The 23,201-nt window shown below is 40.1% G+C and overlaps 1 protein-coding gene across 1 annotated transcript in view; it reads right to left on the bottom strand.

Annotated features, from left to right (window-relative positions):
• Window positions 1-22,686, bottom strand: part of LOC121521256 (NLR family CARD domain-containing protein 3-like) — a 28,570-nt gene extending 5,884 nt beyond the window's left edge. The window contains exons 1-8 of the mRNA XM_041805091.1: window positions 22,551-22,686; window positions 19,525-19,627; window positions 18,390-18,492; window positions 18,138-18,266; window positions 12,564-12,659; window positions 10,153-10,231; window positions 9,660-9,912; window positions 2,795-4,598 (exon numbers count right to left, since the gene is read on the bottom strand). Coding sequence (XP_041661025.1) covers window positions 2,795-4,598; window positions 9,660-9,912; window positions 10,153-10,231; window positions 12,564-12,659; window positions 18,138-18,266; window positions 18,390-18,492; window positions 19,525-19,603 — 2,543 coding nt within the window. The 5' untranslated portion in view covers window positions 19,604-19,627; window positions 22,551-22,686. The remainder of the gene's footprint in view (window positions 1-2,794; window positions 4,599-9,659; window positions 9,913-10,152; window positions 10,232-12,563; window positions 12,660-18,137; window positions 18,267-18,389; window positions 18,493-19,524; window positions 19,628-22,550) is intronic.
• Window positions 22,687-23,201: the final 515 nt, after the last annotated feature.

Raw genomic sequence — 23,201 nt, 5'->3', positions numbered from 1 at the left:
GGATGATGAGTGAAAAAGATATTAATTACTAGGCGTTTTATGGTACAGAAAATTTCAGTTCAGTATGTACCTTGTTTTTTAAGTTAAGTTTGGTGCGTTTTCGGTATGGTATTTAAAGCAAACAAAACAGAATTTCTTTTTCTTAATTTGCCATGTGAAAACTTTCCTTAAACACACTGTCTAAATTGCAGCGTCAACAAGTCAGGCTCTCAGGCATACTTAGCTTTTTTGACATTTAGAAAAATAAAATATATAAAATAAATAGGCTGGATAACAAATTTAAGAAAAAATAATGCAACATCCTTCCAAAAGGTTTTCAATGACTAAAAATTCTGAAATAAATTGAGCAGTAATGGGTTATTCATTTTTAATGACATATTGACAAAATGATACCTTTTCCTTTCATTTTTTAAATTTCACAGCCAACTTTGAACACATCACAATATTACCATTATTTTACTTGTTAAGTGCATGTAACTTCAGCATTGGATTACTTTATCAACCAATGAGACCTACTACAAACTTTAGGAGCACTTTTCACAGCCTATCTGAGCTGACAAGGAGGACAGAGTCTGTCTGGAGTCCACCTCTCCCCCTCCCTCAGGCATTGCCATTTAAGGTTATCACATTTGTTAAACATTTGTGAAAGGAGCTCAGTGAATACCAGCATCATACTGTGATAGGATGCCACCTGTGCAACAGGTCCAATCGTGAAATTTCCTCACTCCTAAATATTCCACAGTCAACTGTCAGTGGTATTAGAACAAAGTGGAAGCCATTGGGAATGACAGCAACTCAGCCACCGAGTGGTAGGCCACATAAAATGACGGAGTGGGGTCAGCAGATGCTGAGGTGCATAATGTGCAGAGGTCACCAACTTTCTGCAGAGTCAATTGCTACAAACCTCCAAACTTCATGTGGCCTTCAGATTAGCTCAAGAACAGTGGTAGAGAGCTTCATGGAATGGGTTTCTATGGCCGAGCAGCTGCATCCAAGCCATACATCACCAAGTGTAATGCAAAGCATCGGATGCAGTGGTGTAAAGCACGCCACCACTGGACTCCAGAGCAGTGGAGACACGTTCTCTGGAGTGACAAATTGTGCTTCTCCATCTGACAGTCTGATGGACGAGTCTGGGTTTGGTCGTTGCCAGAAGAACGGTACTTGTCTGACTGCATTGTGCCAAGTGTAAAGTTTGGTGGAGGGGGGATTATGGTGTGGGCTTATTTTTCAGGAGCTGGGCTTGGCCCCTTAGTTCCACTGAAAGGAACTCTGAATGCTTCAGCATACCAAGAGATTTTGGACAATTCCATGCTCCCAACTTTGTGGGAACAGTTTGGGGATGGCCCCTTCCTGTTCCAACATGAAGCAAGGTCCATAAAGACATAGATGAGAGAGTCTGGTGTGGATGAACTTGACTGGCCTGCACAGAGTCCTGACCTCAACCCCATAAAACACCTTTGGGATGAATTAGAGCGGAGACTGAGAGCCAGGCCTTCTGGTCCAACATCAGTGTGTGACCTCACAGATGCGTTTCTGGAAGAATGGTCAAAAATTCCCATAAACACACTCCTAAACCTTGTGTAAAGCCTTCCCAGAAGAGTTGAAGCTGTTATAGCTGCAAAAGGGTGGACCGACGTCATATTAAACCCTATGGATTAAGAATGGGATGTCACTTAAGTTCATATGCGAGTCAAGTCAGGTGAGCGAATACCTTTGGCAATATGGTGTACGTCACTGCTAGCGTCATCGCAAGGAGCATCCACTGATGACAAATTTTTAAGTTGATGACCCACCATAAATATAAATTAAGTATTGTTGTTTAAGGCTGTAAAAAACAACCAATTTATAGGATATCTGATCCAAAACACAGGATATTTCACCTGACCTGGGATCAGTGTGTTAACACAGTCTAACCCCGGCACAAACTTGTCTGTGTATGTGACAGACTTTTCTGTTACATGAAGGATGAAGGTGTTTTTTCCCCCTTTTTTATTTCAGAGAGCTGCTATTTGTTGCTCACTTTGTGGAAGAAGCTTATTTCATACAAGGCCAAAATCTGTGTGCAGATGGTGAAGTTTTTGCTTCACTAAAATCTTTGTTACTTGTTAAAATCAAATTAAACAAAAAGTTTGCTGTCCATCCTGCTCGAAAAACCCTGCCATCTCTATCAGCCTCTCTTTTCTCAATCGTCTGGTTTTTTGAGCATGAAGCTTCTGTCTGGTGTGCGCTGTGTGCTCTGCAGTATGTCCTTTTAATGATATTACTCTCTACCATAAAGATCGTTTAGTGTGCCTCATTGAAATCATTCTGCCAGCATATTAACCTTCTCCTTTGTTCAGTTACAAATACTAAATAATAGATGGGTCACATTAGATGTCACATTACCACACTTTTGCTCCTTTATTTGCATTTGTTCCGCGCTTTGGCCCACCTTATCCTTCCATACTAAGGCCAGGGAAGCCTACTGTGCTCAAGTGCAAAAGAGTGTACTCACACTGGTTAAACATACTGACTTAAGGCTCAAAAATACTCAGGCATGGTATGGAGTGCCTACTGTGAATGCATCCTCATTTCTTTTACTTACTTTTTACATTTTTTTTCCACAGATGTATGTCTGTATTTCAAACTACAATACTCTGTACAAGAGAATGTCTAAAGATTCTTTTGCAGGAAAAAGTTTCCTATCCTTTATTATCAGGCAGAACCCCCTGCAACCAAGGTCTCATTTCCAGAGGTACCCTTCAGCAATACAGTGAAAGAAAGTGCAGAAAAATAGAGAATAAACACGCACTGTGCTTTGTTGCATGTTCTGAAAACTGGCAGCAGCCTCAGAAGAACATCCTCTGAAGCAGAGTATTTCTTCAGGTCAAACACATCCAGATGTTTTTCTGATGAAAGTAAGATGAAAGCCAGAGCTGACCACTGAGCAGGAGACAATGTGTTTGTGGAGAGACTTCCTGATGTCAAGGACTGCTGTATCCTCTTCACTAGAGAATTATCATTCAGTTCACTCAGACAGTGGAACAGATTGATGCTTTTCTCTGCAGACGCATTCTCTCTGATCTTTGTCAAGATGTACTGGACTGAGTTCTGTATGGTCTTTGTGTCACTTTCTGTTCTGGTCAGCAGACCGAAAAGGAGATTCTGATTGGACTGCAGTGAAAGACCCAGGAGGAAGCGAAGGAACAAGTCCAGGTGCCCATTTGGACTTTTCAAGGCTTGGTCCACAGCACTCTGATGGAGATGTTGAAGTGTTGCCGGGTCTCTAAAAATTTTAGGAATCAGGGAAGGTATTTGTTTACCTAGCATTAGATTGACTCCAGAGTTGGTGAAGGTCTGATGGACATGAAAAGCAGCCAGAAACTCCTGAACGCTCAGATGGATGAAGCAGAACACCTTGTCCTGGTACAGTCCTCTCTCCTCTCTAAAGATCAGTGTGAACACTCCTGAGTACACCGAGGCTGCTCTGATATTGATGCCACACTCCATCAGGTCTGGTTCATAGAAGATCAGGTTTCCTTTCTGCAGCTGCTCAAAAGCCAGTTTTCCCAGAGACTTAATCATCTTCTTGCTCTCTGGATCCCAGCGAGAATCAGTCTCAGCTCCTCCATCATACTTGATGTTCTTTACTTTGGTCTGAACCACCAGGAAGTGGATGTACATCTCGGTCAGGGTCTTGGGCAGCTCTCCTCCCTCTCTGGTCTTCAGCACATCCTCCAGGACTGTAGCAGTGATCCAGCAGAAGACTGGGATGTGGCACATGATGTGGAGGCTTCTGGATATCTTGATGTGGGAGATGATTCTGCTAGCCTGCTCCTCATCTCTGAATCTCTTCCTGAAGTACTCCTCCTTCTGAGGGTCAGTGAACCCTCTGACCTCTGTCATCATGTCAACACACTCAGGAGGGATCTGATTGGCTGCTGCAGGTCGTGTGGTTATCCAGAGGCGAGCAGATGGAAGCAGGTTCCCCTTGATGAGGTTTGTCAGCAGCACATCCACTGAGGTGGACTCTTCAACATCAGTCAGGATCTGGTTGTTGTGGAAGGCCAGAGGAAGTCGACACTCATCCAGACCGTCAAAGATGAACACCACCTGGAACTGTTCAAACCTGCAGAGTCCTGCTTCTTTGGTTTCAGTGAAGAAGTGATGAACAAGCTCCACCAAGCTGAACTTTTTCCCTTTCAGCACATTCAGCTCTCTGAAAGTGAATGGGAATGTGAAATGGATGTCCTGGTTGGCTTTGCCTTCAGCCCAGTCCAGAGTGAACTTCTGTGTTAAGACTGTTTTCCCAATGCCAGCCACGCCCTTTGTCATCACTGTTCTGATTGGTTCATCTCTTCCTGGTATGCCTCTAAAGATGTCTTCTTGTCTGATGGTTGTTTCTGGTCTGTGTGAGTTCTTGAATGTTGTTTCGATCTGTCTGACCTCGTGTTCATCGTTGACCTCTCCAGTCCCTCCCTCTGTGATGTAGAGCTCTGTGTAGATCTGATTCAGAAGGGTTGGGTTTCCTGCTTTAGCGATCCCCTCAAACACACACTGGAACTTCTTCTTCAGGTTAGACTTCAGTTTACTTGGGCAGTCTGAAGAACTAGTTCCTGAATGACAAACATGGAATGTAATTACTGAGATGAAGCTGCAGCCAACTAAATTGAAATAAACTGAATTGAAAAAGGCTAGTTCCTTTATTTTTGTGTAGACTGAAATCATTTGGGTTTGACACTAAAAATGAATTTCAAACAAGAGATCAACATTTCAGCTTTTTATTTGCTGATATTTACATCTGAATCTGATACACAACTTAGAAGGCGTTATTTGTAATGGAAAACCACATTTTCAGGTGAGCAAGATTATTGAAACAGATGGACCTAAAAATTGAATAACAGTTAATATTTAGTTGCAGATCCTTTGCTTGCAGTAACTGTATCAGGCCTGTGACCCACTGACATCACCAAACTTTTTCATTATTCTTTTGCAATGCTTTTCCAGGCTTTCAGCGCAGCCTCTTTCGGTTTGTTTTGGGGGGTGGGGTGTTCTCCTTTCTGTCTCCTCTCTAGCAGGTAAATGCATGCTCTTTGTGGTTTAGGTCTGGAGATTGACTTGACCAGTCTAAAACCTTCCACTTTTTTCCCCTGATGAACTCTTTTGTCTACGTTGTGCAAGACGGTGGAAGCGGGGCAAACAAGCCAGGCTGAAGGCTAGGCTAAGAACAGCCCCACACAAACCTCTGTACCAAGCATCTTTCTAGCAGGTGCCTGCTTCCTCACCAACGGGATGGACGGTGTAGATTTCTAACCACCGCTTTAACCACAACTGTGTTTGGTGCTACAAAGGACTGACAAATGTAATTTCGTTGTGTTTTTACGATACAACATTAAACTGTCTGTCTGTCCATCTATTATCTTGCTACATGATGAAGGATCTCCTAATCAGTTTGGATGCATATTTCTTTAAATTGGGAGACCAAATGTTACCGTTGGCTTCTGAGTTCATTTTGCTGCTACCATCATGTGTTACATCATCAATGAAGATTAATGAGCCCGTCCCAGAAGAAGCCATTACATTAACCTCTACTGTGTTTCACAGATGAGCTTGTATGTTTTGGATCATGCACAGATCCTTTCTTTCTACAATCTTTGGTCTTTGCATAACTTTGGTAAAGGTTCCTATGTCTTATCAGTCCATAAAACTTTGCCTCAGAATGTTTGAGGCTCGTCTCTGTACCTTTTGGCAAGTTCCAGCCTGGCCTTCCTGTTCTTCTTGCTAATGAATGGTTTGCGTCTTATGGTGTAGTCTCTGTACTTTTGTTCATGATGTCACTAACAGTAGATGGTGATACCTTCACTCCTGTCCTCTGGAGGTTGTTGCTGATGTCACTAACAGTAGATGGTGATACCTTCACTCCTGTCCTCTGGAGGTCGTTGCTGATGTCACTAACAGTATATGGTGATACCTTCACTCCTGTCCTCTGGAGGTCGTTGCTGATGTCACTAACAGTATATGGTGATACCTTCACTCCTGTCCTCTGGAGGTCGTTGCTGATGTCACTAACAGTAGATGGTGATACCTTCACTCCTGTCCTCTGGAGGTTGTTGATGATGTCACTAACAGTAGATGGTGATACCTTCACTCCTGTCCTCTGGAGGTTGTTGCTGATGTCACTAACAGTAGATGGTGATACCTTCACTCCTGTCCTCTGGAGGTTGTTGATGATGTCACTAACAGTAGATGGTGATACCTTCACTCCTGTCCTCTGGAGGTTGTTGCTGATGTCACAGTTGTTTTAATGTCTTTCTTTTCAGCTCTCACAATGTTTCTGTAGTCAACTGCTGCTGTTTTTCTTGGTCTAACCATTTGAAGTCTGTAACTGAGTACACCAGTGGTTTCGTTCTTTTTCAAGACATTCCAAATGGTTGTTCTGGCTATGGCCAATGTTTGTGCAATGGCTCTGACTGATTATCCATATTCTCTCAGCTTCACAATCCTTTGTTTTTCACCCATAGACACCTCTCTGGTCTTCATATTAGTTACACCTTTAACTATAAACGCAGTCTCCACAGGCAAACCCCAAATCTTAAACTGAGCGTAGACATTCAGCACTATGTATTGTTTGAATAATTAATGTAATAGGACACACCTGGGCAACAAAACACAGCTGTCAGTCACATGTTCCAATACTTTTGCTCACATGAAAAATGGGTGGGATCAAACAAAAGCTGCTTTCTTCTAAGTTGTGTGTCAGATCCAGATGTAAATACCTGGAAATAAAAGCTGAAATGTTGATCTGTTGTTTCATATTCATCTTTTGATGTCAAACTCAAATGTTTTCTGTCTACGGCAAAAAATAAGTTTTTGAAGGGAAGTGTACAATGCATCCAGTAAGTATTCTCAGCACTCGACTTTTTCCACATTTTTCATGTTATTGCCTTATTCCAAAATGGATTTTGTAGCTCAAAATTCGATGCAAAATATCACACAATAACAAAGTGACAAAAAATTGTTTAAAATTATGCCAACACATTAAAAACAAAACAAAAAATTATAGCATGAACAGTAATCACAGCCTTTGCTCAATACCTTATTGAAGCACCTTTGGCAGCGATTATAGCACCAATTCTTTGAGTATGATGCTACATGCTTAGTACACCTATTTTTCTTCTTAGCAGAACCTCTCAAGTTCCTTCAGATTTGATGGGGAGCGTTGTCGTACAGCCATTTTCAGGTCTCTCTAGAAATGTTCAGTAGAGTTCAAGTCTAGGTTCTGGCTGGGACACTCAAAGACATTCACACAGTCATCACAAAGCCACTACTTTGCTATCTTGAATGTGTGCTTAGGGTTGTTGTCCGGTTGAAAGATGAACCTTCACCCCAGTCTGAGGTCCAGAGCACTCTGGATCAGGTTATTACCAAGGATCTCTCTGTACATTTCTGCATTCATCTTTCCCTCAACCCTAACTAGTCCCCCAGTTTCTGCTGCTGAAAAACACCCCCACAGCATGACACTACCACCACCATGCTTCACTGGAGGGACTCGGCAGGTGATGAGCGGTGCCGGGTTTTCTTGCTAATGAATGGTTTGCGTCTTATGGTGTAGTCTCTGTACTTTTGTTCATGATGTCACTAACAGTAGATGGTGATACCTTCACTCCTGTCCTCTGGAGGTTGTTGCTGATGTCACTAACAGTAGATGGTGATACCTTCACTCCTGTCCTCTGGAGGTCGTTGCTGATGTCACTAACAGTATATGGTGATACCTTCACTCCTGTCCTCTGGAGGTCGTTGCTGATGTCACTAACAGTATATGGTGATACCTTCACTCCTGTCCTCTGGAGGTCGTTGCTGATGTCACTAACAGTAGATGGTGATACCTTCACTCCTGTCCTCTGGAGGTTGTTGCTGATGTCACTAACAGTAGATGGTGATACATTCACTCCTGTCCTCTGGAGGTTGTTGATGAAGTTGTTTTAATGTCTTTCTTTTCAGCTCTCACAATGTTTCTGTAGTCAACTGCTGCTGTTTTTCTTGGTCTAACCATTTGAAGTCTGTAACTGAGTACACCAGTGGTTTCGTTCTTTTTCAAGACATTCCAAATGGTTGTTCTGGCTATGGCCAATGTTTGTGCAATGGCTCTGACTGATTATCCATATTCTCTCAGCTTCACAATCCTTTGTTTTTCACCCATAGACACCTCTCTGGTCTTCATATTAGTTACACCTTTAACTATAAACGCAGTCTCCACAGGCAAACCCCAAATCTTAAACTGAGCGTAGACATTCAGCACTATGTATTGTTTGAATAATTAATGTAATAGGACACACCTGGGCAACAAAACACAGCTGTCAGTCACATGTTCCAATACTTTTGCTCACATGAAAAATGGGTGGGATCAAACAAAAGCTGCTTTCTTCTAAGTTGTGTGTCAGATCCAGATGTAAATACCTGGAAATAAAAGCTGAAATGTTGATCTGTTGTTTCATATTCATCTTTTGATGTCAAACTCAAATGTTTTCTGTCTACGGCAAAAAATAAGTTTTTGAAGGGAAGTGTACAATGCATCCAGTAAGTATTCTCAGCACTCGACTTTTTCCACATTTTTCATGTTATTGCCTTATTCCAAAATGGATTTTGTAGCTCAAAATTCGATGCAAAATATCACACAATAACAAAGTGACAAAAAATTGTTTAAAATTATGCCAACACATTAAAAACAAAACAAAAAATTATAGCATGAACAGTAATCACAGCCTTTGCTCAATACCTTATTGAAGCACCTTTGGCAGCGATTATAGCACCAATTCTTTGAGTATGATGCTACATGCTTAGTACACCTATTTTTCTTCTTAGCAGAACCTCTCAAGTTCCTTCAGATTTGATGGGGAGCGTTGTCGTACAGCCATTTTCAGGTCTCTCTAGAAATGTTCAGTAGAGTTCAAGTCTAGGTTCTGGCTGGGACACTCAAAGACATTCACACAGTCATCACAAAGCCACTACTTTGCTATCTTGAATGTGTGCTTAGGGTTGTTGTCCGGTTGAAAGATGAACCTTCACCCCAGTCTGAGGTCCAGAGCACTCTGGATCAGGTTATTACCAAGGATCTCTCTGTACATTTCTGCATTCATCTTTCCCTCAACCCTAACTAGTCCCCCAGTTTCTGCTGCTGAAAAACACCCCCACAGCATGACACTACCACCACCATGCTTCACTGGAGGGACTCGGCAGGTGATGAGCGGTGCCGGGTTTTCTCCAGACGTGACGCTTGGCATTCAGGCCAAAGGGTTCAATATTTATTTTTTATCAGACCAGAGAATTCTATTTCTCATGGTCTGATAGTCCATCAGGTGCCTTTCGGCACACTCCAAGCAGGCTGTCATGTGCCGTTTTCTGAGGAGTAGCTTTCATCTGGCCACTCTAAGTTTTCTCACTTTGTCAATATGGGGTATTGTGTGTAGAATTTTAAGATAAAAAATTAATTTAATACATTTTTGAATAAGGCTGTAACATAAAAAATGTGGAAAAAGTGGGGCCCTGTAAATACTTAGTGGATGCACTGTATATGTCGTTTGTATCTGAAATCTCTCTGGAACACCAGTTGTGAACTGTTCATCACATTTCATTGTTTTGATACTCATGTTTTCATGATATTAACTGCAGTTACAAACCTGTCCCATGTTGACTCCATTTCCTCTTTCCATCACTCAGACAGTCAGCCAGCTCCTCCTGCTTCATTCTCCTCAGGAAGTTCATTGCAATTGTCAGAAACGCCTCCCTGCTGCTCCTCCTCTGCTCCTCTTCCTCACCATCCAACACCTCCTCATCTTCCCTCTCTAGGCATTCTTGGTAATCTGGACTCAAAACTCTCTGGATCTCCTTTAACTCACATTTCACAAAACTGACAATGTTCTCCTCAAGCAGCTGAAACAGAACAAAAAGAGACCATCACGATTTACTTTTTTTTTTTTTTGTAAACCACAAAACGCAATTTCTGCTCTCTGCTGACATCTAAATCTTTGTGAGACAACCAAAGAAAATTAAATCCGACTTAAACTTGGTGGTAAAACTTCTGACAGTCATGGGTAAGTATAAAAGCATAGAAGAGCATGAAAAGTTAAATTTATGACTTTTTTTTTTAGCTGTGTTTGTACATTTACTCACCATAAATATGGAGTCCAGCTGTGCTTGATGGTGCTGGGCAGACTGACCAACAGGAACCTCTGATCCCTGCTGATGAGCTCTGTGAAACAAATACGATATCAAATGTCCATGATATAAAAACAGACAATATTTAAACTAATGGGTCCTAGTAGAAACTTCTAGTCAATACATTCTATGTATTAATTGATAGGGGTGCTCTGATAACATTTTGTTCTTCCTGATACGGTTCTGATACCAAGCTGTTGGGTATCTGCCGATACTGAGTACTGATCTGAAACCAGTGTGAACTTTCTGGACTGATTGTGCAGAGTAGCAAATTATTTTAGACCTATAATTGACTCAGAACATGGCTCAACTAATAGCATCATAATGTACAGCATTTCTGTGACCCTAAAGTTGTTTTTTCTGCTAATTATCAAATTAACAATAATACAGGGGGCTGCATCACAGACTCTCTCTATCTCTCTCTACATTATGCTCTCTTTAGGCAGCATCACGTGATTACAGAACAGCCTGCTATTGGCTGACAGTAGAGCCCGACCGATATGGGATTTTTGGGGCCGATGCTGATACCGATATTGGGGGCTTAAAAAAAAGCTGATATCCGATATATCGGCCTATATCCAATATATTGGCCGACAACCGATATTTTGGCCAATATATGGAAGAAGAGCATTGATATACACAGGATATACACTGTACATGAACACAAATGTGAACATATGAATAACCAGTTGCATTGATCTTTGTTTATTTCACAAAGATGCAACTTAGACGACATTAAAACGCTGTATGATAGTCTTATACGGTGGCTGTGGACAATATTTGACAGGAAAATGATAAAGGAGAGCCATATTTACATCGTTGTGGCAAATATGCACATAGAATATGTTTACAATGTGTTTCTTGATAACCCTGAGGAAAGCCACAAGCTTAAATGTGCCTGTTTTATAAAGTTGTTCTCTAAAGATCTACTGTTAGTGAAACGTTCTGTCTCCACACTGGTAGAATATGTCAAAGGCAAGATAAACACCGTATGAACGCTTTTCTGGTTTGTGCTTTTCAAAGTAAAAGTCTGGTTTAGCATTTCTGTAGGGAAACTCTGTTCATTTGTAAAGAATGCTTTTATTTTGAAAAGTTCCTGACACACTTCCTCTGTACACTAAATCAAGTAGCTTTTAGCGGTGTTTACTGAGGTAAAACTTATGAAGAAGGACAGGGCTTTGAGAGCAGGGAGATGCGCCTGACGTGCAGAAAACTCGCGCCGTGTGTGAAAGCCGCACCGGCAGGAACCAGAGCTGACATGCGGCACACGTGAGCAGCAAAACATGATCCCAGTCTGAAACGAGCATTAGTCCTCTACTCTGCTGCAGTCAAACTGCGCGAGGACGACGCTGCCTGTGAGTGCTTAGGGACGGGGAGAGGCCCACGGCAGTAGCGTGCTCAGTTAGAAGGAAAACAACGATACGTGCTTTCACGTCAAAGTCTCCAAAACTCTCCAGTAACACCAGGAAAAGTCGCTAGATTTGTCACTAGTTGCTTTTTTGAAAAAGAGTCGCCAGAGGGGTCTGAAAACTCGCTAAATATAGCAATGAAGTCGCTAAGTTGGCAACACTGAGTGAGGGAGAGCTGCTGCTGAACGCTGCGTCTGAGGGGGAGGGGACAGGCACTGGGCTGAGTTCAGCATGGAGACAGAACACAGAGCGACAGGAGCAGAGACAATCCCCGCAAAAAAGTTAATATATCGGCTATATTTTGGCCGATGTTGATTAATCTGTGAGACGCTGTAATCAGCCCGATTAATCGGCCTGCTGATAAATCAGTTGGGCTCTAGCTGACAGACCCTCACAAAGGATAAATAACATGTCAGTTAGCATTCAAGCTAGTAAATGGTTTTAATTGGATAAAAAGACGTTCAGCTTTTTTTTTTTTTTTTTTTTTTTGGGCTTTTTCATGCCTTTATTTGACAGAGGAAGGACAATGGATAGATTTGGAAATAGGGAAGAGAGTGGGGAGAGACATGCGGTAAAGGGCCACAGGCCGGATTCAAACCCGGGCCGCCCGCGTACATGGGTAGCACCTTAAACCACTCGACCATCTGCGCTCCCTCTAGAAGGCATTTTAACGATCATATTCAGAGAAAAACTGTCATACATCCACCATTCTTTGCTGCTGCAGTGTGTCCTTTGGTTCTTCTTCCCTGCTCTAAAAACGGTAACTCGTGCACTGCTTTCTGGCAGTGAAGAAAAATTGATTTTCAGTTTATAGTGCTAACAGTAAGCATGGCTAAACGAAGCAAAATATAAAGCTAAATCAAACAGTATGGGATTGGTACATAAAAACACCTGAAAGAACATAAAGTGATCACTACAAAGATACGAAGCTTAAGAACAGACAATTTTCATTCTTACTTTTGATGATCAGACTGATGTCCATCTTTAAAGTCCACATATCGACCTAAAGAAATGTCACTCCTGAGGGACGCACCACTGGGAGCAGGTCCAGGTCTGTATGAAGAAGGACAATTTGACACCAGTCAGTTCACAGTATTCTTACTCTTTCTCCAACCAGCACTAAACTGCTTATGGATTTAAACCCTGGTCTTCAAACTTTACTCTTGCTTACATTTGAAAGTTTTGGAACAAGTGGAAACAAGTCTAAGTTAAAACCTAGTATATGTCTGATAGCTACTATCTGGGATGCCTGTTGTAATGCCTGACTGAATTGTGTGTTTTGGCGAACTGAGGAAGAGGCAAATGTACGGTAATTCTGTCCTCTTTAAAGGTGCAGTGTGTAAAACTGAATATCAACATCTAGAAGTGGGTTCTATATTGCATTTCTCTGCTGGAAACTGTGGCAACCAATTGAATTTAATGTGTATCTGTAATGTCAATACAATAACTTTATCCTTTTTTTCCTTTTTTCCTCCATGTTACCATGGAAACATGTAAAAATCCAAGATGGTGGCATCCATGGAGGGGACCCTCCCTATGTATGAATTATAGGTTTATTCTGAGTTGTGTTTTTTTTTTTTTTTTTTTCACAATAGCTATTTTTGAATTTAGATGACTAAACACTTATTTAGATAGACTGTCTTAGAAATGTTTTGCTTTATTTTACCAAGTTTGTTCAGCTAAATGCTACAGTGTAAATATAACACACTGCACCTTTAATGAATTTTCTCTTGCGGTAATTTAATCAGAGTTGTAATGATTTTAATTTGATTGGCAGATTCCATTTTTGTCCTTGAACAACCTGACTAAAGATTCTGGATTACAGATATTCTTTTCTTAAAAAAATAAAAAACTTACATCTAAAATTTTGCCTTTTACATTGTCTGTAATGGATTTTGATTTTTATGTTCATGATAAATTATCCACTGTCTACATGTTATGAATAGTTAGACTTCTACTTGATTTTCCCCACATAAACTCAGGGAATATTCACCCTGCTTGTTTAGGAAACTTGGTGCAACTGAGGTGGCTGCACCCAGCTGAGAGCTGTTGGTGATCAGCATGGCTGGGAGGCTATGTAGGGAGCAGGTTGCTGCTCAGTTCGGTTGGGTTGTATGTGTGTAAGGGTCAACACAATCAGTCGGCTCTCTCTTCGTGTTGAATTATAAAAAGAAAATTTTCGAGTGCCTTTGTGTGTGTGTGCGGGAGAAAAACAAAAAAATTATTTTACATTCCCCTTACTTGAATGACTCCCGCCTGTTTTTGTTTGTGGGTCATATTTTCATTTCATCTATCTTTTTGATAGACTTAGTGGGTGGTAGTGTGGAAACATAATCCCCTGCCACCTTTTAGAAACCCAAGACCCATTTCGCTGGTTCATGCAGTTTTTTGTTGGTTTCCACTTTAGCGATGAACAGCCTATTTCAGTTTAATTGTTTTCAATAAATTGCTTATTCAAAATTTTTTTGTCTCACTCCCATTTCTTCTATTTGCATTTTGAAGTTCTACGTAGAACCCTCTTAAAGGTAGAATATCCGACATTTTACACTTTAAATGTAATAAAAATCATACATATGCTATGTTAATGTTTTTCTGAGTACAGTATCAACACACTGAATTAAAACTTCGGTACCCTGTAGTTTTGTTTATATGGGATATTTATAACTCTGACCGGACCAGATCGCGGTGGTAACCTTCTCCTCTGCACACGCCACTCTCCTCCTAGATGCGCCCCCAGGGGCAGCAGTGCTGCTGCAGGTAAATGTTTCACCCAAACAGCTGAGAGGAGTGTAAATGGCAGACTCCAGTCCGAAGCGTCCGACCAAAAGGCCTGATACCGACTTCCCCCCCACCTAAAAAGCCTCAACATTTGTCTAGGAAACCCTCTGACAAAGCAAGAGGAAAAACTAGAGTTAATATCGGACTTGCTTTTCCTCGGTGGCGAGCCCTACACGACGCTTAAAAGCTCTCGCATGACTCAGAACTGGCTTTGCTTCTCGTGGATGCATAAGTAGGCTACATCTTTTCATTCATTGTGTGCGTTGTCTCGACATTTGTCCAGTGTTGATTTATTGACACAGCACTGTTCTTATGGTTGGACATTTAAGCTGAGTGTGATAGCGCGGCTGAAATAAACGTGGGGTTAAAATGAATGGAAGCTAGGCGTGCTAATGTTAGCCTGCTGCTAATAAATGGAGGCTGCAGACGGAGGTAGCTCTACTCAAATCAGGTAGTGTCTCAAATTTTGTTTATCTCAAATCACCCAAGTCTTGTTTGAAGCTGATGTTTTCATGTTTAATTGATGCTATAACATAGCCGGCCAGGATAAGAAGAACTCGTGAAATGGTTAACTGCAGCTGAAAAAAGATATTAGCAGTAAAGGTTGCCTTGAACGTTACATATAAACTTGTATATGATCGGTGTTTAGGATCAACAGAAGCTAAAGTGGCTAAAGGGGGAGGCTTCAAGATGGTGGAGGTGTGTCAAAAATTCCTCTTTGTTTACATTTTCAAGGCTTTGCTCTCCTACGACACCTAGTGGGAAAAAAATTGCATAGTCTACCTTTAAGCTCCAACAATGCAAAATGCAAATTCTTGCAATTTTTTAACTGGTCTTAAAATTTTGATGCGTATACCACTCATTCCCTTCCTTCTGTGCTAGATCGTCTGTATTACTCCCTGTGTGCATTACTTTCGAACCCTATTTTTCTGATAGATTCCTCATATTTGACCCATTTAAGTCTGTTGATTTCCGAGCTTTTGCCTGCCCTTTTTGTACCTTTGACTGTGCTGACTAACCTTCTGTGTACCAAACCTTGCCTTCATTAATCGGATTTTGATTTGTTCCTGTGTCCTTAGTTTGCTTGTGGGTCCTTTTGTCTGGCATTTCATTACAGCCACAGCCTTTATTTCTTGTATTAATGTTAACTATTATCATTTTGCTGGTAGTTGAGCCACATAACATGTAGACAAAAAATGCAAATGTTTGTTTTTTTTATTACAGAAAACAATCAACACATACTAAGTTTCACATTCAGGGAAAAAACTCAAAACGGAGGACCCAAATGCAGATAAAACAAAAAGGATTGATTTAATTAACAAACAAAATAACATACTCAAAATAAATCCAGGAATCAAACTTAAAGTCCATGAAACAAAACAAAATTCACTTGGAGCACGAGGAAGCACGAGGAGTACAGGCAAGGTGAAGACATCTACAATGAACCGACACAGACACAGAGAGACACAGAGACTAAATACACTGGGAGGGATTGCACTATGGGAGACAGGTGTGAATAACGAGACACAGGTGAACTGGTGAGGATCATCAAAGTGGAGGGAAACTGAGGCAGGAAGCAAAACTAGAATCACACACAAGGGAAGGCAACTGCAAAATAAAACAGGAAACATGGAACCTAACACAAGAAGCACACGAGGACTGAATGACAAAACTAAACACTAGAAGCTGAACAAGGAAACACAGGAGGACACAAAGAACCAAACACAAGGAAGGAAACTCAAACACAGGGAGGAAAACTGAACATGAAACACAGGGAGTAAATCTAAACATGGAATAACTAAACAAGAAGCACAGGGAATAAACTACACAATAAACACAGGGAGTAAAACTAAACATGAGACACAGGAATTAACTAAACATGAAACACAGGGAATGTAAAACTAACATGAAGCAGGGAAATACTAAACATGAAACACGAGGAGTAAAACTAGACATGAAACAAAGAATAACTAAACATAAAACACAGGGAATAACCTAAACATGAAGCACAGAGAATTAACTAAACATGGAATATATACCAAATAACTAAACAAGAAACATGAACTAACATAAGGCACAAAATACACAGAAACACAAGGACTACACGAAACACCTAAGAACTATAACCAGAAACATATAACCTAGGAAACCTAAATACAAAAGTAAAACTAAAAACATGGAAATCACAGAACAAGGAAAACACTAGGAATCAAAACTAAACACAGGAAATACACTAGAAAAACTCATAACCTAACAGATCAGAACCTGGATCATGACCCTGAGTAATGCCTTAACAAAACACAGCGAGGAGAAGGGCAGCCCATGTTTCATTTTGAACATTAATGTTGCTGAAAGATTGTAAATATAAAAAAGGAACGAGCCATAACATCTTGGTCTTTCTAATCTTTCATGGATTTTTGCGCTCTTTGTAAATCTTACAGTGTAAATCCTCTCATTTGGCCCTTTTCCCTGTGAAAGTGGAGATGTTTATGTTTTATCAAAAAAACCTCTGACTCCATTTCACATCTTTTTGGGATTTCTTTGCAGACAGCCAAATAGCTGAAACTATTTAATGGGATTGCTGGGCCTGCTTGTTTGAACAAAGCAGTTGTGTCAATCAATTTCCATTCTTACGTTTGATGATCAGGCTAGCTAGTTTTCCATTACAGTTTTCGCAAAATAAAAGCGATATTTCTTAAATTTCATTTAAGTTCAATTGCGCTTTGAATGCGTTTCCACTGAAGGGAGTTTTGGGCATAGGCCTTGCAATTCTCATAAAATCTCGTCTCGCGTGAATCTGCTGCATGGAATCCTGACGCTCAAAACCTGTTGCGTGTTGGTACGGTTTTGGTTACATCTACGGTGGTTGCCTTGATAATGTTGAACAAAAGACGAAGGCAACGGATGATAGTTCATAGGTAAAGTCCGTATGTATGGCAGAAGCCACGCATAAGGGTAGAAGTATGATGTTAAGAAAAATCTAGTCTCTTCTTCTGTCTACACGTACAGCGCCATGTTGTCTCAGAGTGACTGGTCATGTGACACCGTACGTCACGTCCCGTGACTTGTAAATGTGGAAAAAGTGTTTCCATTACACTTTTGTGATATATTTCTATAGGGAAACGCCTGAAAAACCTCCTCATGAAAGCGTAAAAACGTTATAGTGATACTTTAGGGCTTTTTTGAAACTCAGGTGTTCCCATTACCAGTTTTTTATTTAGATTTTGCACATCTCTGAGGGTAATGGAAACCCAGCTACTGATGTCCACCTTTAAAGTCCACATATCGACCTAAAGAAATGTCACTCCAGAGGGACGCACCACTGGGAGCAGATCCGGGTCTGTAGTAGGACATTTTAACTCCAGTCACTTCACAGTATTCTCACTTTTTCTCCAACCAGCATCAAACTGCTCATGAATCTACCCTGGTTTTCAAACTTTATTCTTGCTGACTTTTAAAAACTTAAGAAAATGTCTAGAAAAGCATAACCTTTAGAAATTGCTTTATTGTAAGACAAAATTAAACTACATGACTGAACGTAGAAAAAATGCCTCGAATTAAAGATAAGGGTTTTAAAAATTATTAAAAAACTTATGGAGGAATTTCCTTTATTAAAACTTTCATAAAAACAGTCAAGTTTCTTGGTTAATGTGGGATTTAAACCTGGATTGATTTTTATAATCAGGGAAATAAATGAGAGTCCCAGAAGAAAAGTAGTAGTCAAGAGGATGAATACAAAGATATAAAACGTACTTTTGATGATCAGACTGATGTCCATCTTTAAAGTCCACATATCGACCTAAAGAAACGTCACTTCTGAAGGACACACCACTGGGAGCAGGTCCAGGTTCCTCACAGTGGGTTCTCGTCTGCAGCTCATGGCTTTAACACAACACATACACATGACTTTGAAAGCAAAGACTGATGGCAGAGTAATGTGAAAACAACGTTGGAGCGATGGTAGTGCTGAGCTCTGACAAGGACAGTTACAGATCTTCATCTCACCTCAGAGCTGTGGTCTGGCCGTCATGTTCCCCACTCGGAGCGGTTCCCGAGGGGGGGGCTCCCTCCCCTCTGTCCTCACTCTGATCCATAGCAGAGCCCCCACCTTCACACAAACACAACAACAAGGTCAGTAACTACAGCAAGCTTTACATCACAGAGGCACATCCTGCTTTCTAACAGTGTGGTTCCTGACCAGATGGCACGAGAGAAAAAACATCATTTAAAAGGTTGCTTTGTGGCCGATACATGATGAGAAGACCCTAAAATATTCTCTTCCTTTTGCAATACTGTTCTTTTTGTTCACTCGAGTTCACGTGAAGGCTTTTTTGTTTTCTTCTTTTTGGGAGAAAAAAATCCTCAATTATTGTTTAAGATATTTTGGTTATTTATCCTGTGTTTCATTTCAGTGAAGTGATTCTCAACAAAGGTGAGAGAGAAAACAGCAGCAGCTTTGCTTCTTACTGTTAAGATTCTCATAGATATTTCTGAATGCGATGATAAATGTAGTGTCATAAAACTCAATACTTTATGTTTTTCATGTAATTTTGTAACTTATTATCTTAATAGTCTTCTCTGCCACTGTTAGTTGAGGGTCATCTATTTGTAGCCTTAATAAAAAGGTGAGCCATAATCCTTTAGCCGTTCAAATCCTGTATTTTTCCTCCATTTCATGTCTTTTCATTTCTTACTAAGACAGCCCACCAGTTATACTTTTTACAGGGATGGCTGGGCCTGTTTGTTTAAAACAAAGCAGTTTTATTCTTGGCTTTATGTTAAACACTGCTAAATAAAAATCACCCTTTAGTCTGAGAAGTTGAGATCTGTATTTTTAATATATGCAGGGAGAAAATCTCTTTAGCAAAGACAGGTGCACACTAAAAAATGCTGGGTTATTTTTTCACCTAAATGCCGGGCCAAGGCCGTTGGGTCACACGTTGGGTAAGTTTGACCCTATGTTGCAAAATACGTTGCTCAACAGGTGGGTGAATGGGGGAGGGACATTGCTGTTTGAAGTTTAGGGGATGAAAAATTCCCATCATTCTTTTGGTGGGTTGTTTAAAAGTGTTTTAGATGCCTTTATATGTGTCCAGATGTTGTGTGTTTTACAGTGATTACTGTTCGGACTCCTTCGCACATGTTTTTGGTGAATTGTTGTTATTTCCATGTTTAAACACTTCTGCACCAAGACTGAAGTTATCCACTGAGTTGGTCATTTCGTGACTGGAGAAGATGTTTGCCTACAATAGAGAACACAATGCAGACTTTAAACACAGTGCATCCTATCTCTAGATCTTTCTCTTTACTTTGGGCACATACGGCTGTCGGGAGACCTTGGGGAAGACCCAGAATGCACTGGAGAGATTATATATCCTTTCTGATCTGAGAAGAAGTGTCACTGGGAAGAGGAAGGTCTGGGTTGACTTGCTCAGCCTGCTACCACTACGACCCAGCCCCATCATTATTATTTTTTTATTTTTTACATATCGAAAACATAACTGAACTTGCTTGGTTAAAGGTACAGTGTGTAGAATTTGGCAGCATTTCGCCAAACAGAAACAGTGTAAATGGGATATAATGTTTATATATCTATGTGAAGTATGTTAAAATAAGTGCACAATCATCTCCTTTAAACTTTCGTTTTCTTTTTACAAAATTAGAAAAAATATTTTTAAATTTACATTACCGCGGGTCGCCCTCACAGAGGCTGACATAATGAACCGCCATGTTGTCTACGGCAACATTTTGGGTACAGAAAGAGCAAAACGTGATTTTTAAATACGAACCTGCCCGCCGGTCCTGAAAGCTACCTGGAAGGCAGGCGGAGAAGAAGACTGACCTATAACCTATAAAAATAATGGTAACAAAAATGAATGAATAAACCCTCACCTCGTCGCTGCTGTAAATGATGTCCGGCTCACGATCCTTTTTGGTCTTCACAGGCTCTCATCGCTTAGTGGTGTGACGTTTTGGTAACAGATCGGCTCATTCAACGCTAGATGTCGCTAAAATGCCAAATTCTACACACTGTACCTTTAAGCCGATACCCCAACCCCACAGGGCTGAAACAACTCAGGGTTGTGTTGGTCCCTTTTGGACCCAGCACTGAGTTACCAAAATAACCCAAACCCAGCAGTTTAAGAGTGTGGATGCAAAAGGATTACATCAGTTGCAGCTTTAAATAGCTCTGCATATTATGTGGCCACTAACATCCAGTTCTCTTCCAGTGTGCATGCTAAGAAAGCAGTCTGTAATGTGCGGTCAGGGAGAGGTCTAGCAGGGCGTCCTGCAGCTCAGATTGCAGGCGATGTGCAGTGGAGTTGGTGAAAGGCTGGTGTATCTAGTCGATTTCTCTGGTGTGTCATCTTTTGGGGAGGTACTTCTTGAGACTTTAACCCTTTAAAGCCTGAAAACACAAATTATAGCAAGAAAATTCTATTTTTTTGGAACTGAAATGTTTAACTTTTGACTGAAAAACAAAACAAAACAAAATCCAAATTCCCATAAAATTTAACATAATTTATATTTTTGTGTCTCATTTGATACATTAGATGTTTTTGGTAACTGATAATCCACTTGAGGGCATTTTTATCATTTATCAGATGGTATTCAGAAGTTGTTTATTAGTAATTTATGATCATATTGATTAGATAGAGGTATCATGAAAGTATGTACCAAATATGATACAACAGGCTTTAAAGGGATACTTCAACATTTTGGCAAATTCGCCCATTGCCATAATTCCTATAGTCTTAGTAATAGGTTCGTTACCTTCAGTTAATAGTGCAAGATAATTTTAGATCGCCACTGCTGAGTTCAGACCTGCTGTGCCAACTCAATGTAAGCAGACGGTATTCCAGCTTTCCCTCATCAAACTCATTAAATACACAATCCAACAACTCCAAAACACTCTTGTGGACAAGTTGTGACCTGTACATTCACTAGGGCTGGGAAATTAATCACAAATTAGATTAAATCGCAATATGGCCTGCTGCAATGTCCAAATCGCGCAAGTAGCAATATTTCTTAAACTTGAACAATTACATTATTATGCAAATTATTCAGCCCTGTTTCAAACCTGTATAAAGTAGCAAAACAACAACATGGCGAGAAGAAAAACCAAATGAAACCTACTGAAACTTGATGAATGTGACAAAATGCTCAAGGTTCCTCAAATCTGGTCATAAATAAGACAGCGTGATTGTGCTCTTTGGTATCTGTGTGTCCTCAGGTAACTTCTTTTTATCAACAGCACTCCAGCGACCGTTGATATGTCATAAAATAACCTTACAATAAAACTTCCTGTGATAAACACAACATGTAGATTATTTTAAGAGTTTCAGCAAATAAATGAGTAACCTTTAGGAATCATGATAGAGTACAGTCAGTATGATTAAAGCTCTTTTTAATACTGAGTAGACTTCTATGCTCACAGCTTGCTAGCTTTGGATGTTGACCGTGCAACTGCTGCAGGTTTTTACTGTGAAATGACCCTTAAAATGGCTGCTGAGAACAGAAGTTATCTTTACAAGGTCACCTCTGAAGACAACAAATCTATATTCAGTTATTCCACTTTACACTTTAACACTCAGGCGCTGTTACTCTAAGCTGTATGTTCAGGAAGTTTATGTTTAAAAATAATCAGAATGTTTAAAAAGGTGACATCTATTGATACATGATCATACTCATGACACATGTTAACATACAAGCAGTCAGTGACTGTTCTACACAGAACACTACACATTAGAGCATAAAGGGAACTATAGATGGTAGATGTGACTGAACGAATCCAGGAAGATAGAAATATAATAACTCTATTTGTAAAACACTTTTAAACAGGGTTTGTAAAGTGCTTTGACATACATGCAAATGAAAACACACAAACAACATAAATACAAAAAAAGAAAAGCAGCCAAACATCAAAACCCCGACAGCTAAAGAACCCACAAACAATCCAAGTAACATTATCAACACATCATTAGAACACGACAGAAACAGACATGTGTCATTTTCAAAAGGATATGGCAATAAAAATATACTTAAATGTAAGCTGAGACACAGTAGAAGCCACTCTGTCTAGTACTGCCATGATCTCAGTGTTACACTGATCTCAGATCAATTCAACAAACACTCACAAAAACATGGTTTTAACTTCTACATTACCTTCTGATGGTGAGAAATTTCTTCATGTAGTCAATAAGTGAAGGTGGAGTTCATCTTCATCAAACCAACCAGAGGAAGAACGAGCATGTAACAGACGACAGCAGGTTTATGAGCGTCTGATGGATTATTGTCTTTACGTGTTTATCATTGAAATGAAGAGTTCTTCAAGAAAATGTGACGCAGAGCTCTGAACTTTAGAATAATCCACCCTAACAACCAGTCAAACATTAACAGATGAAACCTTATCAGATGGATGACAAAGGTATTATGATCCAGTTAGACTCTGTAGAGTTACCTCAGTAGGTCTTTGTTTATAGTTTTCAGTGAGAAATTTCAGACTTCAGTATGGTTCCCAAATATCATTGTCAAAGAGTTTTACTGCGTGAGGTTTTCACATTCAAAGTTAATCAAAAGCAAAAAGGATCTGAAAGTAATAATAATAATAATTATTATAATAATACTAATAATAATATTATAAGAAGGAGAGGACATCCAAACAATATCAACATAATCCAAACAGTAAATGAACCTAAACAATAGGGGTGGGGAAAAAATCGATACAGCATAGTATCAAAACATTTTGTCTGGATATATATCGTATCATCTCGTCCACCAAGTATTGATTTTTTTCAAATTAATTGCTAATATGAA

Source organism: Cheilinus undulatus, linkage group 14 (assembly GCF_018320785.1).
Source record: "Cheilinus undulatus linkage group 14, ASM1832078v1, whole genome shotgun sequence".
Lineage (NCBI taxonomy): Eukaryota > Metazoa > Chordata > Actinopteri > Labriformes > Labridae > Cheilinus > Cheilinus undulatus.
The sequence above is the reverse complement of the archived record's forward strand: the minus strand, read 5'-3'. Positions and strand labels throughout refer to the sequence as shown.